Raw genomic sequence first — 16,509 nt, forward strand, 5'->3', positions numbered from 1 at the left:
CTGAGATAAGCACTGAACCAACCAGGATGTTTACTTTGTACTTCATGTACGAGGAGATATTGTGTTTTACAGTCCTGCTCAACATTATTGGCACCCAAGAAGTTTAAGTACATAATGTGGACTGTCTCCTGAAAAAAATGAATCAAGTGAAACAAGTTATTTGTATAAAGAATTTGTGTTTGATACAAAAGAGCAAATGATAAACAACAATTTTAATCAATGAACAATGTTGGAAAAATAGAAAAACTTAAATTTTGCTGCGTACCTGATATTGGTACCCTTTGCTGTAAATCAGTATGGAAACACACCATGAATCACCTTTGATAAATTGCCTGTGCCCATGTGACATGAATTAGCCAATGAATGATGACTTCCGTGTTTTAAAAAGCCACCTGTTATTCCCTGTTCCTTTGTCACAATGGTGAAGACAGAGGAGCTGTCTGCGGACATCAGACGGGCTATTATTAGCATACACAAGCCCTCTGAAGGGTATAAGGCCATCTCCAAAGACCTTGGTATCCCTGTTTCAACAGTGCGTAATGTCATTAAGAAGTTTGCCTAGCATGGAACTGTCAAGAACCTCCCTGGACGTGGGGGGATGAGAAAAATTAATGAGAGAAGTCTTCGAAGGTTGGTTCAAATGGTGGAAAAAACATCCAAAGACCTGAAGGCCAACCTGGAACAATCCGGGGTCATGGTCTCAACAAGTACCAAAAGCCGCACACTAAACCAAACAGGGCTTTATGGGCAAAGGCCAAGGAAGACACCATTGCTGTAGAAAAGACATAAAAAAGAAACGACCGATCTTTGCCAAAGAGTACCCGGACAAACCCCAGTCCTTCTGGGAAAATGTTCTGTGGACAAATGAAACAAAAATAGAGCTTTTTGGCAATTCACACCAACAGTTTGTTTACAGACGGCGCAATAAAGCCCATATAAGGAAAAGAACACCCTACCAACAGTTAGCATGGTGGGGGATCCATACTGCTGTGGGGCTGCTTTGCTGCATCTGGTACGGGAGGCCTTGACCGTATCACAGGAATCATGAAATCAGAGAATTATCAAGAGATTTTAGAGCGAAATGTCCCACCCGGTGTAAGAAAACTTGGTTTGAGTTGAAGATCATGGGTCCTTGTCCAAGACAAAGACCCAAAGCACACATCCAAAAGCACGCAGGAATGTTTGAAAAGGAAAAAATTGACTGTTTTAAAATGGCCAGCAATGAGTCCTGATCTCAATCTGATTGAAAATCTTTGGGGTGAGCTGAAATCTGCTATTGGGTAAAAGAGCCCTGCAAACGTTCAAGAGCTTGAACAAATTGCAAAGGAAGAGTTGGAGAAAATACCAGCTGAGAAGTGCAAGAAGCTTATAGATGGCTGCAAGAAACGTTTGGAGGATGTCATCACTGCCAAAGGATGTGCCACCAAATATTAAATATTATTAATATATTAATATAATGCAAGTTAAAAAAACAATTTTCTTTGTTAAATCGGACCTCCAATTAAAAGATCCTGTTGATATACATTTGGTACATTTCCATTTATTTCTGAAGATATTGTACAGGTTATGCAAAAAATGAAGGGGTGCCAATAATGGTGAGCAGGACTGTAAAATAAAATATAGTATACTTATAGATAGAAAAACAAAATAAAGAAATAAAGGAACTCCAAATGCTTACAGAACTATTACACATGTAGAAGTTGATTCCATGAGGAGCATCATTTATAAATCCCATCATCTCAGTAAATACCAGTGCATCAGTCTGGTTTGTCCTCTGTTCAAATGTTGCTCAGGACGACTCAGACTGTTCGTCAGACTTTTTTCTAAAAGAGGGGAGATCTACTACTGTTGTTTTGAATCTGCACTGATGGGGACAAATCATCACAGAAAGACCAACCCTGCAGTGATGGGTTAAGCTAATCGAAGCTAATTGAAGCTAATCGAAGCTAATCTTCAGGAAAGCTAAATAAGTAGCTGACAGAAAGAATATTCCTTTTTAAAGGTAAGATCTCTCACTTCCTCGTCCACCTCACTTCCTCATAGTATTCGTATCTTCTTCAAACTGTCACAGGAAACACCTCCAGTTAGCTAAGTTCACCATGCTAGCTACTTAGCATGCTAACCGGTGCTAAGCTGATGTTAACTCAATGGCAACCGAACCTTTCAACTTTAGCATCAGTTTGGCTAAAGTTAGCCGGGAACAGTTAGCTTGCTAGCTAGCTAGCTGCTTAGCCCTCTTCAGATCATTCAAATGGATTCATATTTAATAATCACAATGATGTGTAAGTGTGAATGCATGACATTAACTTGTAATAGAGTATTTATATATATATATTTACTTCTGCAGTCTGGTGACAATAAAGTGTAAATATATAATTTCTATCTAGTAATTAACACCACCTCTGTTAAACAGGTATTTATTCTACATCCTGTTTCTATGAATAGGAGCGTTTGATTAGAATAAAAGCTTTTGTCACATTATAGGTAATTGTATAATGTGATATAGTAAATCTGAGAAAGGATTTATCGTAAATTAACAAGATAGAAACGTCTAGACGCGTGAAATCAAAACAGGACAAATCAGATTTATATAAAATCCTCCAATATATAACCATACATGTTAAAGAGACACTGTGTGTACTATTATACAAACTGTATTTTTTTAAAGGCTCTGGGTTAGCAACTTAATATTTATGCAAACCCCAGAAGTGGGAGAAAAGGACTGAGGATGTTTATTGACAAGATTACGAACATCAGAAGTTGTCGGAGGAAAACAAAACTTTGTTTGATCATGGTTACTTCAGGGTGAGACTTGCACTTAGACGTCTCCTGTTGTGAGTGCTGGGTGTAGTCACAGATACCAAAAGAGTTTTGAGTACAAATTTTCCTCCTAAATGCGTGGGTGACATTAACCGTTTCTGTTTCTATGCTGTTGACAGGAGTCGATACCATGGAGGGAGGGCTTCCCTGGCTCAGACAAAACACACCTGGTGCTGGTGGTGTGACACAAGGAATAAAGGTCGCCCCGGCGCCTTTCAACATGAACCAAAACCGAGCAGTGGTCCTGCCCCTGCTCTCTGAGAATCAGATGCTTGTGTGGGTGCACCTGAACCAGATCGACCTACAGCTGGACAGTGTAGCAGAGCTCGACAAGGCCTTCGACGTCTTCCCGTATCTGACACAGAAAGAAACCGCTGTGCTGGCGTGGCGCTGCTCCCTGCACCCAGACCAGGTGAAGGAGTGGTTCATGGCACAGAGGCTCCGCTACGGCATTAGCTGGGACTGCGAAGACATCCAAGAGGTTCAGAGGAAGTTCAGTCAGGGAAAGATTCGGGGAAAGAAAGAGGTGCAAACCCAAACTACCCAAAACAGGATGCATGAGGAGGTAAAAGAGGAGACAAGTGAGAAGAAGGAACAGAAGAGAGGGGTAAAAGAATCTGGAAGGAAGAAGGAGGGAAAGGTCCCGGAGAGCTCAAAACTGGGACGAGATGGGAGGGCTGTTGAGCTACTGAAGAGAAAAATGATGCCGGAGCTACAAAAGAACAAAGAGGAGGATAGTGAGGTGGAAACTCTTGTGGAGGTCAGAGAGAAAACTCCGAAAAGGCGCAAAAGGAACGCCGTGCCAAACAAGAAATCTTTAACCAGAGAGAAGAGGGCGACGCTGCGGTTGGCTTTCTCCGACTGCCAGTATCCAAACGCATGTGACTACGAACGCCTGATGAAGACGATCTGCATCCCTCGGCAAACGTTGGTGCAGTGGTTCAGCGACACACGCTACTACGTAAAGAAGGTTAGGCCAGGCTGGATGAAGAAGGAGCAGCACAGCAAGGCGCTGGCCAACATCAGGCACCGGCAAAGGAGCCGCTGAGACCAAGGAAAACGCAACTTCGAAGAGGAAGCTTGAGAGGAAGTAGAAAATGTGCGTTCAGATAAGAAACGATTGACTCCGCCTCTGCAGCCGAAACAACGGGAAAAGGAACGAGGTCAATGACGTATATCGGAAGCATCGTCTACTTTGTGATGTTTGATAACCAGTTGCCATGTTGGATGTTGTGAATTGGCCTGTTCCTTCATATGGAAGTTATTGTTGTTGTTATACTGTCGTTAGTTGTTGATTAGTATGTAAACAGGCATGTACAGCATAGTCGTGTTATAGTAGTTATATATATATATAGTTATATAGTCGTGTCCCACTGTGATGTGCAGAGGTTTTTATTGTCATTCAAGTTGAAACACTTTCATTGATTGAACACGGGTCGTTTTATCATTTTTAAAACATTAACAAACACAGTCAGTCGTGTTTTTTTTAACTAATTACATGAATATTTTACAGGAGATGATGTTAACGATATGATAAGAAAGATAACCACACACGGTTACAGTGGTAATCCCCTGGAATCCACATACATAAAGTTGTGCCTAAAGAGAGCTTAGACCTAAACTAAACAATTGATTGTGAAGGGTTTTGCATTTTTGTGTGTTTTATTCTGTATAATATTTACAATTGTTCATCACATTGTATAAAAGTGTCACTGTGATATTAACTCAAAAGATGGTCAGGTCATTGTTCTTCTACCCCCCCACCCCACCCTCTCAAAACGGATAATTTAATCAATACAGAGAAGCTTACTCGTGAGAAAAAAAAACATTTCGGACATCAAATCAACATCAGACCGAGTTGCTCTTCTTCACGTGTAAAAAAGAAAAGGTGTCCTGGCCTCCTCAGTTCCAGCTGGCCGTGTACTCTGCCCGCTGCGGCTGCCAGAACTCGGCGCCTTCGATGATGCGGCGGATCATTGAAGCGGACGTGATGAGCAGGTGTCCGGCGGCGTGGAGGAGGCCGGAGGCCACACGCAGGGCTTCTCTGAAAAACAGGACAGAGAACAGGAGTCATCAGAACAGTTTTCTACTGTAAACACCCAAGTCAAGCATCATTCCATCATTCCATCTCTCCCCTGACTGCAAGCTGCTCTCATTTCGGACCTGGGACTGGATTTCAAAACTCTTCCTGTCTTTTCACATCTTCTCAGTGAGAAAACTGGTTCCTCAAATATTAAGTTCAGTTTTGAGTTACTTTACATAAAACGTTCTTTGTTACTTGATAATCTACTTCAGAGAGAAATATTGTACTTCATGCTCCAATGTATTAATTTTGCAGCTGTTTAAATACCACTACCATTTACATAAAAGACAAAAACCATATGTTTATATCATATAAATGTGATGCATTGTCAAAGATTAAACCAGCAGTTACCAAAGGTTTTTTGGGCTTGTGGCTCTTTACCAACAAAATTGTTAGCAGTTCCAACAAGGGATATTTAACCTCTGACCTTTTCAATTTATATTAATAATCCTTTGAGGTTTAAAAGTGGCAATGACACGGATAACACTGACTGAACAACAGGTTGTGATCTTGCCTTTTTTTTTTTTTTTTTTTTTTTCTCCATTAGTTTGATGTCTGTTGTCTTTGTCCATTTTATTTATTTTATTCTTCTTTGTCTGTGTGAATGAGTGGCTGTTCGAGGGGATATAAATGAAAATGTTTGTAAATTCGTCATAAAGTTTGATATGCACTTGAAACGTCAATAAAAATATTGTTAAAAAAAAAAAAGTGGCAATGACAGGAGACATGAAAATATAAATTTGTGTCACAGAACATTGTTGGACTCAATTACTTGGTTGTCATTGATCTTAGTCTATTTAAAATAGTTTAAAGTAGCTCCACTTCCTCCAGCTACAGCTTTGATAAGTTTTTGAATGAAGAACTTTTTATTCATGGAGTGTCGGTACATATCCTTAAATGGCATCTGCCTACTTGAGAGGATGTTGCTTATTTGCTTAGACACCTCACCTGAGGATCTTCTTGGGCCCCAGACACTGGAAGTCGGCGCTCACAGAGTACAGCCCCTGAAACGTGGCCTTCACGCTCAGGGAGCCAAACATGTCCTTAGGGCTCATCTTGTAAAGGTCAAAGGTGACACGCGCTATGTCTTTCCCGTTCCGAGGCTTGTTGTTGTCGTGAGATTTGGGCACGACTGCACCCTGGATGGAATCAACGACAATGGTCACATATATTAAATATTTGTGATGTTTTGACGTCTTAAATCAGTTTGAAAGTAACTGTAATAACATGAATACATGTCGGCTTTGGTCACACGTAGGGTTGCAAAATTCCGGGAATATTCAAAGTTTGAAACTTTCCATGGGAATTAACAGGAATATACGGGAATTAACGGGAATTAACAGGAATTAACGGGAATAAACTGGAAATTTTGTGGATAATTTATACTAACTGTATTTACCTTGTCATATAGAGACATAAATATAAACATTTTGTTTCGTTATAGGCTGATTTGAGCCCTGAGGAAACTTTGGGCACTTGACTATATGCTTCTGCGTCTTTGTGTCATTCTTAACATAGGTCTTTGCACAGTATTTGCAAATGTTCACAGCCTTTCCTTCTACATTGGATGGGGTGAAATGTCTCCACACATGAGATAGTGCACGTGGCATTGTTCTGTAGAATAAGATCAGAAAAAGATTGTAAAAAAACACTAATGCAATGCCAGAGATATAAATAGTTAGCAGGCAGCAGGCCTCAATAGCCCTGCTGTAGTGTGAAGGATGCTGGGAGTTATCTGTGCATGTGATGGAAGAATGCACAGGGGAGGGTTGAAATTCAACGTGTAGCTATGCTGCATTACATACATCTTTAAAATAGAGTTTTGAATGATGTTTTTCTTGCTCAGCGTTTAATTTGCTTATTTTAATTTTTTTTTCAAAATTCCCCAAATTCCCGAGCTTAACTTCCCATGGAAAGTTTCCAGAAATTTACCGGAAACTTTCCGCCCCTTTGCAACCCTAGTCACACGTACTGTCTGGGATTTCCAGGTCTGTCCGGGCTCCAGGGCCATGAGCATCGTGTTGTCGGGCAGCGTTGTGAGGAACTCGTCGGTGTCCACCTCTGTGCCGTCCTCCTCACACACCAGGGACAGAGACACTGCAGAGAGGGACAGCAGCAGCGCCTGGTACACCTACAGCACAGGTACAACTTCCTGTTACACCCTCAAAGCAGCGTTCATGTCGTAACAGGGACTTGTCTTGATTGTAATTTCACTCACACAGCAGTTGTGTCGTATGTCGAGCAGAAACTATCTTTAACGTGAATTTTAAAGTTCATTTTCATGCTTAAAGACTACAGTTTAGAATCATGTTTCTTTTTTTGAGTTGAGGGTTTGGTTTGGTTTTATTTGATTTGATTTCTTTCCATTATCCCGCTCACCCGTTCTTTCAGCTCCTCCAGGGTCCCAGCTGTGATGCCCTTCCTGGTCGCCCTGTTGTGACAACACACTCTGAAGGGTCTCTGCGTCGGGGACCACACTCGCTTGGTCACTGACCTGAGGTCAGACAAAACATAAACGCTCGGATCTACATTCAATAATGATTATTTGACTCGGGGATCAAGCAAAAGGAAGCAATATTCATTGAATATCAACAGAACAAAACGAGTTGTTCACTCACTTGATGAAGGAGGATGTGCCTTCCATTCTGCTCGATGTGTTGTTGTCGCTCCCCACAGCGTGATTGTTGTGTAGCATGTTTGGTGGGAGATTTTGTGTTTGACCCAGTAATTGGACTTTGCTCCGAACCTGGTGATTACTCAGATACAGAACAGCAGGGGGTAAGGTTCATCTGGTCACAGTGTGCATGTGGTGGGTGTGTGTCTGTGTGTGTGTGTGTGTGTATGACCTGAAAGACATTTTTCAGCTTGTTTACAACATCAGCACAACTGATAGCAGATGTTTGAGGTTGATATCGATACCTGACAATTAAACACCCACATTTGGACCATACACACTAATTTCTATAGTCAGTTGATTATGAATTAAAATAATTGTTTTATGTTGATCATTTATAAATGTTTGGATTCCTTCAATCACTGGAAAAATTTGAAATAAAATAAACCATAAATCATAAATAAGGACAATTAATTTATACAGATTAATACAGAGTAAACCTGGGCCCACTGGTAATCCAGTGTTGTGTTTAGAGGATACAGATTTTTTTAATTAATATTTTTTAATATTTTGTGTTAATTTTAGGAGCATTATATGTATATAAACTCAAATGTACACCTGCCAACATTGGTATTACTTTCCTGCTCATGTGCTTCTTGATTTCTACACTTTTTATTCATATTTATTTCATATCCATAAGTTCCTTTTATTTCTATTCTATTTCTCCTCTTTAAAAATCACAATTTGCAAAAGCAGTTAAACTGACGTCAGTGCAGGAAACGTCTCTACGTCATAACCTGACAATAAAAACCAATGGGAGCGCCTGTGTAAAGTGATGTTGTGCTCGCGTAGGGGCGGGGACTCCACCATTTGAGCCTGTGTGCTTCACGTACAGTCCCGGAAGCACCGCCCGGCCGGGGACACGCCAGGTGGAGACGCGAGCGCTCCTTCAGATGTGACTGAAGGCGGGAGGATGAAGCAGAAGTTTCCTCGGTAGCTTTGTTTTTCAGCGCGTAGACAACAACAACAACAACAACAACAGTCCGGATAACATGATACAAAGTAACCCGTCGGCTCCGGAGCGAATGAATATCTCAGCGGTGTCTCGGTGATATCTCCCCCCGGGTAACACCAACGGTTTCCCGTCAGGGTTCCTCGCTTCTGTCGCTGACTAGCGGAGCGACTGGTTCCAAGCTGCTAAGCTAACGTTGGCTTCCACGTCAGGTTTTTACGTGATTCCACTGGTTTTAACAGATTTTAACAGCGGGATGGCAACGAGGAAACCTAAAGATACTGGTGAGTGTGACGATGGTTTGATTGTTTATTATTTAAACTGGGAATCAAGACGAGGAATGGAAGGTTTGATCCGCCAGGGTGTTGAACAGCTGGTGTCAGGCTCCTGCTTCAGTCAGTCGGTTGGTCAGTTAATTCATCAATTAGTCAGTTAGTTAATTAATCAATAATTTAGTTAGTTGGATTTATTAACATCCACCAAAGTCCCACCACGTCCCAGCACAATCCACTGTGTCACTGTGTGTTCTGGATTAAGCAGAATCCTTCAACTAGACCTGGGTGACAATCCAAAATAAACAATCATAAAAAGACAGTAAATTATGATCTGCTAAATCAAGTATCCATAGACCAAGATCATTTAAAAGTATTGGCTAAAGAAAATGATTTAAAAGATCTAAGTAAGTAATTTAATGGGTCACTCAGTCAGTTGGTCAGTTAATTAATCAATTAGTAAGTTAGTTGGTCAGTTAATTAATCAATTAGTAAGTTAGTTGGTCAGTTAATTAATCAATTAGTTAGTTAGTTAATTAATCAATTAGTTAGTTAGTTATATTAACCTCCACCACAGTCCCAGTTCCACTGACAGTGTCACAATGTGTTCTGGATAAGTCAGAATCCTTCAACCAGACCTGGGTGACACATCCAAAATAATAATTAATCATATGACTGCAGCTAGAGGTAAATGTGAGTTTAAAATCAAAGACAGGAAATTTAAATCTGCTAAATCAAGTCTCCACAGACCAAGATCCTTGAAAAGTATTGGCTAAAGAAAAGGATTTAAAAGATCTAAGTAGGTAATTAAATGGGAAAACCTAACAATTTGATGTAAGGCTGTTTTTTTTTTTTAACAATATTTTTTATTGAAGTTTCAAGTGCATATCAAACTTTATGATGAATTTACAAACATTTTCATTTATATCCCCTCGAACAGCCACTCATTCAAACAGACAAAGAAAAATAAATAAATAAAATGGACAATCAGACATCAAACTAATGGAGTAAAAAAAAAAAAAAGCAGGATGATTTCACAACCTGTTATTGATGTAAGGCTGTTGAATGGGTTTCGGTGTGTTCTCTGTTAGTGCACTCAGTTGTGTGTGTTTGTGTTTTGTCTCCTTCACAGATGTCAGCCTCCCCTTCGCCGCCCTCCAGCTCCTGGCCCCCCCCATGCGCCTGGTGTCGGCGGCCCTGTGGAAGGCGCTGAAGCAGCGGGACGTGATGCAGTACGGGACCGTGGAGGAGTTTGTGACCCTGGCCTGTGACTCTGTCCCCGGGATGCTCACCGTGAGGCACCAGGGCAAGCTGACCCTGGGGCTGAGAGGACGGGTGAGACACCACCACTTTTAATCTGACACCCTCTCTCTGTATTAGGGTAGTTGACAAATAAGGGTGAAACAGTATTTTTTTTAATAAAGTTCTAATGAGGATTACAGTTGTATGAAATTATAATGTTCAAATGCTGAATTTTTTTAAACTGCTAGTGTTCCGTGGATTTTTTTCTATAATTTCATTGTGGTGTGACGGCCACAGGACATTTCCATCCTTGTGGCCATTTTGAGTCATTGCTATACAATACTGACCTTAGCTATTATGCTAACTGAATAATAACACAGTTTAACCTTAATATGTTTAATTAAATTTAAAAAAAATTTGTTTTGCTACAGCCGTCACACTACAGGACTCTCAAAAAATGACACATTCATTGTCTGACAGAAAGAGTGAAATTTATGAAATTAATCAGAGGTTAACAGTCACGTTTCAACATACACAGTACATTCCAACATCTGAGGGGCTTCCTGGTAGTGGGATAAACTAAGGGCCCCTATAGTTGTCCATGTAACTGCCGTTTCAAAAATCAGATTTTCCATGTCACGCCACAGGACAGCATTTGTGTTACGAATGTTATTTTGCTGTAAATACTAATATACTAGTTTTGTGCATATTAAAACCTAATATTAATAAAGTCATTATATACAATATAATTCCAAGGTAGTTATTACCTGCTCCAGATATTTCTGGTTTATTTTGTTAATATGTAAGTTTAATGCTTCACCTATGTTACGGTCACACCGCAGGACATTTTGCGTATTCACCTTAAAATATAATCAAGACATAACAGATATTTCATACAAAATCATAAGTTTAAAACAAAGTACCATAATATGCATCACATCCATGTGTTGTTTAAGTGGTTAAATGCATCTAAATAAACATTCACACTTAATTACAGAAAAATCATGCGTCATGTCATCCACCCATTTACCTGGTTTGGTAATGTGCACGTCATCGTCCTCCTCCTCCTTCTTCCTCAGCTGATCTTAGAGCTTCTTCGTGGACAAGAACCTGATGTGACACTGATTGAGCTTCACATGAAAAGGATCCGTGCTCCGGCCGCCCCTTCCTCCTCCTTGGCTGCTGCTGTGGTATAAATAATGTCCAATTTCGTGATTATAATGTTAAAAACAAAATTGTATGATACACAAAGCATTCGTCCTCTTTTTGTGTCCCAGAGGAAGGACGTAAAAATCGCCAAAACAGTGGAAAGCTTCCATTCATTTGTTCACGCGCTGCTGACAGACCCGGCAGAGAGAGAGCAGTTCTTCAAGGTGAGTCCACACGGAGCTCGTGACTTTCATCTCCGTTCAGTCGATGTTCGCAGGAATTTAACGGCCGACAACTTTGACTCTTTTCTTCCGACAGGAGGAGTTTCCTGTGGAGTACGGTCCAAAGTATGACGAGGAGCTGGAGAAGCTGCTGTGGGAGTTTTTGATTCGACTGGACCAGCTGCTGCCAGTTCCCAACCTAGCTCAGGTGTGCATGACCACATCAACCCGGGTTTCGTTGTAGATAAAACTTTATTTATTTCTCTTTCATTACAGTTTTTAAACTTCTTAAAAGGTTTAACTTAGACCAGTCTATGTCTCATACAAGTGTTGAGAGTTTAAGAGTTTTAACTGATACAGATGAGAGCCAAGCTGGTCTCTAGTTATCCTACTTGGAAAATAAGTTGTTTTTAGGGGAACTGTAATATCTTCATTTCATTTGCCTCCAGACTGTGTCGTGGCTCAGTGATTCCCCCCCGGTCCTGGAGGAGTGCGCCCGGTCAGCCACCCAGCCGCAGCTCCTCAACATTTTGCTTCAGCATCAATCTTGTCTCGGTCATCTTGAGCCCGCAGGTAGAGTGAGATGGTTTCCTCCTGGAATGACTCTGACAGCAAGACTTTCATTTCAATTATCCATCTCCAATCATCTCACAGGGTTCCCACGGTACATGGAAACCATGGAATTTATTTTTTAATTTTCCAGGTTTGGAAAAGTCATGGAAACTGAGCAAAAGTGAACACTTACATGGAAATTGAAACAGTTGTCCTGGAAAATTTCATTGGATGATGTGTAAAATAGTAATAAAATGAAACTATTGAGCACAGAATTAATATGAGTTTATAAAAACCCTTTACATGTGAACAGCTTTTACTGTAGATAGAAATGGATGATCCCATGTTGTAGAGCATGCTCTTGGCATCCTATCTGGTATATTGAATGTTGGAATTTGATGCAGGAAACCTGGTGATATGGACTTTAAAAATATAGTTTCGGATTGGTGGACTTCTGGAATAATAACCTAGAAACGTTACTCGCGATCTCAATAGAAGGGTCAAATACATGCATTTCCCAGCCAACAGGGGAGCCTTGACATCTACAGTGAAACTTCTTCTGCAAGTTTATTCTCAAATTTAATTAGCTGTGTTTTAACTGTGTGGTAAACCTGGGTTTATCAACGTTAGTTAGTAATCAGTGCAATCTTGCTAGCTAGCAGCTTACACTAGAATTGTTAAGGTAATTTTTACCTTGCTTTTTAAAATACTAGAACTATGTTGATCCCCATATGTATTTCACTCATTGACTTTTCCTAAAACCGTGTTATTCACCACATTTAGGGGAGGGGGGCGCGGATGGGGTCGGAAAGCTTCAGGGGCCTATAGATCATCACTTAATAAGGGCCCCTTGAAAATCAGGAGGTAGCATGGAATTTTTTTTCAAGGCAAACGTGGGAACCCTGTCTCAGTTATTCATTGTGTTGTTTGTTTTTTACAGCATCTCTCCCTCCAAACATGGGAGACTCCATCCTGGATTCACTTTCTCTGCCACCGTCTGGAAGAGTGGCTTCAAATCCAGGAGCCGCCAAAGCTTCTGCAGGGAATCAGGCCGGGAAAGGCAAGACACCGTTTATACCTGTTATTGGACTCATAAATAACGAGGACGTACCGGTCATGGTCTCGGCCAGTAAACGGGCAGCCACCTCCAAAGATGCAACAAACTCAAAGTTCACTGTGGTAAAAGAGAGACAGAAACCCAATGATGGAGGGAGAGAGGGTGAAGAACAGCTGGAGGGGGAGAGGGAAGTCTCCAACAGCAGCAGAGGAACGAAACGCAAACAACCTGACAACAGACAAAGTGAATTCGACGAGGATGAGGAGGAAGAAGAGGAAGACGACGTTGCAGGCGTGACAAAATCTGGGAAGAGGAAGATGAGCAGCGTCAGGCAGGGAAGCGGTGACCAGAGAACAAGTGAGAGTGAGGAAGAGCAGCTGAACGGAGCAGCACTGGCATCGAGCATGACCCGGCTGGGCGTCCAGAGTCTCCACCTGCCGGACGACCCGTCCCTCTGCTCCCTTTTCGAGTGTTGTCTGAGAAAACAAGCCAGGATTATCATCGAAAAACTGCCAGTGGCGTCTGCCGGTGCCAGCAGGACGGGCGGAGGAGCAACATCGTTCTATAACGAGGACGTACCGGTCATGGTCTCGGCCAGTAAACGGGCAGCCGCCTCCAAAGATGCAACAAACTCAAAGTTCACTGTGGTAAAAGAGAGACAGAAACCCAATGATGGAGGGAGAGAGGGTGAAGAGCAGCTGGAGGGGGAGAGGGACGTCTCCAACAGCAGCAGAGGAACGAAACGCAAACAACCTGACAACAGACAAAGTGAATTCGACGAGGATGAGGAGGAAGAAGAGGAAGACGACGTTGCAGGCGTGACAAAATCTGGGAAGAGGAAGATGAGCAGCGTCAGGCAGGGAAGCGGTGACCAGAGAACAAGTGAGAGTGAGGAAGAGCAGCTGAACGGAGCAGCACTGGCATCGAGCATGACCCGGCCGGGCGTCCAGAGTCTCCACCTGCCGGACGACCTGTCCCTCTGCTCCCTTTTCGAGTGTTGTCTGAGAAAACAAGCCAGGATTATCATCGAAAAACTGCCAGTGGTCTCTGCTGGTGCCAGCCGGACGGGCGGAGGAGCAACATCCTTCTATAAGGAGGAGAATCAGAGGAGGAGGTCACCGGTCAAAGCTCCGACTCACAAAAGCAGGAGCTTCCAACTGGAGAAGCCGAACTCAGGCAGTTCTGGCTTGGATGACAAAGAGTAAGAGACACAGTGCAAACGTATGTCACGGCCTAATGTCCCAGTTTGAAACGCAAGAACTCAAACTCCAGCTGAAACAGTTTCCTTATGTGTTCTGGATATTCTATGAATCATATTCTCTTTTATTCATGAATGAAAACAGAATCTGGTCTGCTGATGTTTTAAATTTCACAATAAGGCAGAATCTGACATTTTAAGTAGATTTTAGAAGAGAATACACACAACTTATAGAGTTGTCACTTTTAATGTAGTTTGTTATTATTCAGTTCAAACCTAAAAACAACGGGAACAACTGATTTCAGTGTTCCTGTTTTCATTTGTTTTTTTTTCTCTGTCTCACTAAGATAGAATTAGTGATTTTAATATGTATGTACACTCTATTGTCCATTTAACTGCGTCTCATATAAAAATAAAAACATCTTTATTATTTCAGCGTTTCCTGTTTGTCTTTAAACTCTAATTATAAATGTTCAGGACAAAGCAAATCAAAGCGGCTTGAACTTAGAACTCAGTGTTTTAATGATGTTTCTACGTGACAGGAATCATCCTCTCTTGTCGAGTGCAAGCGGCTCCCCTCGCCGGCGCACTAACACAGGTGATTTCACAAACTGTAAACGGGGAATATTTTATATTTTCAATAGCGTAACCAATCGCCTGCTCTGGATTCAGGCTTAACTGCATTTGCTTTCATGTTTAGAGACGCCGGCCGCTGCAGGAGGAAGTGAAGACTACGTCGCTGATTCTGAGGATGAGGCCACAAAGAACTTCAAAGGGAGGGTGTGTATGATCAAAGGGGGAAGTGAAGAGAAATTAGGGCTGGGCAAGTTAACTAGTTAATTTCGAGTTAACTCATCACTTATTTAACTCAGTTAATTATTTTATCTCGCATTAACTCAGGTTTGATTATTTATTGTTTTATTGTGAAAGTCAGGCTTTTATTTTGTGAAAGTCTGTTGCTGACTGCTGCGGAACCGGAAAAAAGAAAATGATTGGCGGATAAACAACCATGGATAAGGCTACGGAGCTTTTAAATGGCCATTTTCATTTTAAAGTTCTTCCAGACGGCGGAGTCGACAGAACCAAAGTAATTTGTAGCCACTGCCAAGGTGAATTTTCTTATCACCGGAGAACTTCCAGTCTAAAATATCACCTAAATGCAAAACACACAGTTGATATCAGCAAATCATTCAATGAAACAGCGAGCGGAGCGAGGCTTCGGCAGACTACGTTAGACGCAGGGAGGAGTATACATTTTTCATAACGAAGAGGATAACATTTATGTAATTTTGTATTTGCTTTGATAACATTGTTAAGTTGAGATTTACACTGAATATTTTCTGCCCTGTATACAACTGCTACTGTATTAAATGCTGATGTTAAAAGTGTTTGCACAACAAATGTTATGGCACGTTCATTCATATGGCAGAACATTGAAAATAAAATTGCGCTATACACTACTTTTTAATTCATTATTGGATTTTGCGTATACAAATGCGATTAATCGTGATTAATCAGGGAAATCATGCGATTAATCGCGATTAAAACTTTTAATCGTTGCCCAGCCCTAATAGAAATATAAAATAAGTAGTAAAATACAGAGAGTAGTAGAGATAATTTACTAAATGAAATGGAAATTGAAACTCCTCTGATTTTTAAGATCATAAAACCCATTCTAAAGTAAATTAAAAATACACTTTTGCACTCTTCCTCCATGTTTTCTTCCCCTCTGTCTCCCCCAGCTGTTCATGAAGCGCTACTACAAGACCAAGCACGGCACATACGTTCCCACTCTGAGGGAGTACTGGAAGCCCGGGGGGGCTCGGAGAGACTTGCTGTCGCCTGCCAGTAAACGCAGGTGATGAAACTTCACCGCCAAGTTTAGTGAACGCCAGGATCAGGACTTTCTGACGGAGCAACCAGCTACTTAAAGTTATCTCGAGTTAAAGCTGTAACTGTTATGAACTTCAGTACTTAATGTCATCATGGAGAACGTGCCCTGACATGGCATTGACACCGATTATGGCCAATGTCATGCAAATATTAGTTTTTCATATTTTAGACCATTATTGTACAGTTAAAGTGTAAATATATATCGGACAATATCTATTATTTCTGTAACAAATACAATTTTTATACATTTCAAAGACGTGTATGTAACATGTTCTAATAAAGGTGTAGTGAAATTGTGAAAATGTCACTTTGTACAAACCTTGCTCAACTACATTAGTCAGTTGTGTATATATATATGTTTGTGTGTGTATGAAAAACGTGTGTTATCTGATGAAA

General features: G+C 41.1%; 2 protein-coding genes across 2 annotated transcripts; one reads left to right on the forward strand and one right to left on the reverse strand.

Annotated features, from left to right (window-relative positions):
- Positions 1 to 4,196: 4,196 nt before the first annotated feature.
- On the reverse strand, positions 4,197 to 7,619 carry cideb (cell death inducing DFFA like effector b). Its single transcript, XM_061066113.1, has 5 exons — positions 7,522 to 7,619; positions 7,283 to 7,397; positions 6,876 to 7,034; positions 5,852 to 6,042; positions 4,197 to 4,864 (listed from the first exon to the last, which is right to left on the reverse strand). The coding sequence occupies exons 1-5, from the start codon at positions 7,596 to 7,598 to the stop codon at positions 4,723 to 4,725; spliced, it is 684 nt and encodes a 227-aa protein (XP_060922096.1). The 5' UTR covers positions 7,599 to 7,619; the 3' UTR covers positions 4,197 to 4,722.
- A 799-nt stretch (positions 7,620 to 8,418) lies between these two features.
- On the forward strand, positions 8,419 to 16,420 carry tinf2 (TERF1 (TRF1)-interacting nuclear factor 2). Its single transcript, XM_061095648.1, has 10 exons — positions 8,419 to 8,813; positions 9,934 to 10,136; positions 11,123 to 11,233; positions 11,321 to 11,416; positions 11,511 to 11,621; positions 11,863 to 11,986; positions 12,906 to 14,223; positions 14,763 to 14,818; positions 14,921 to 15,000; positions 15,963 to 16,420. The coding sequence occupies exons 1-10, from the start codon at positions 8,786 to 8,788 to the stop codon at positions 16,080 to 16,082; spliced, it is 2,247 nt and encodes a 748-aa protein (XP_060951631.1). The 5' UTR covers positions 8,419 to 8,785; the 3' UTR covers positions 16,083 to 16,420.
- Positions 16,421 to 16,509: the final 89 nt, after the last annotated feature.

The sequence above is a fragment of the Limanda limanda genome, chromosome 22 (assembly GCF_963576545.1).
Source record: "Limanda limanda chromosome 22, fLimLim1.1, whole genome shotgun sequence".
NCBI classification, from domain to species: domain Eukaryota; kingdom Metazoa; phylum Chordata; class Actinopteri; order Pleuronectiformes; family Pleuronectidae; genus Limanda; species Limanda limanda.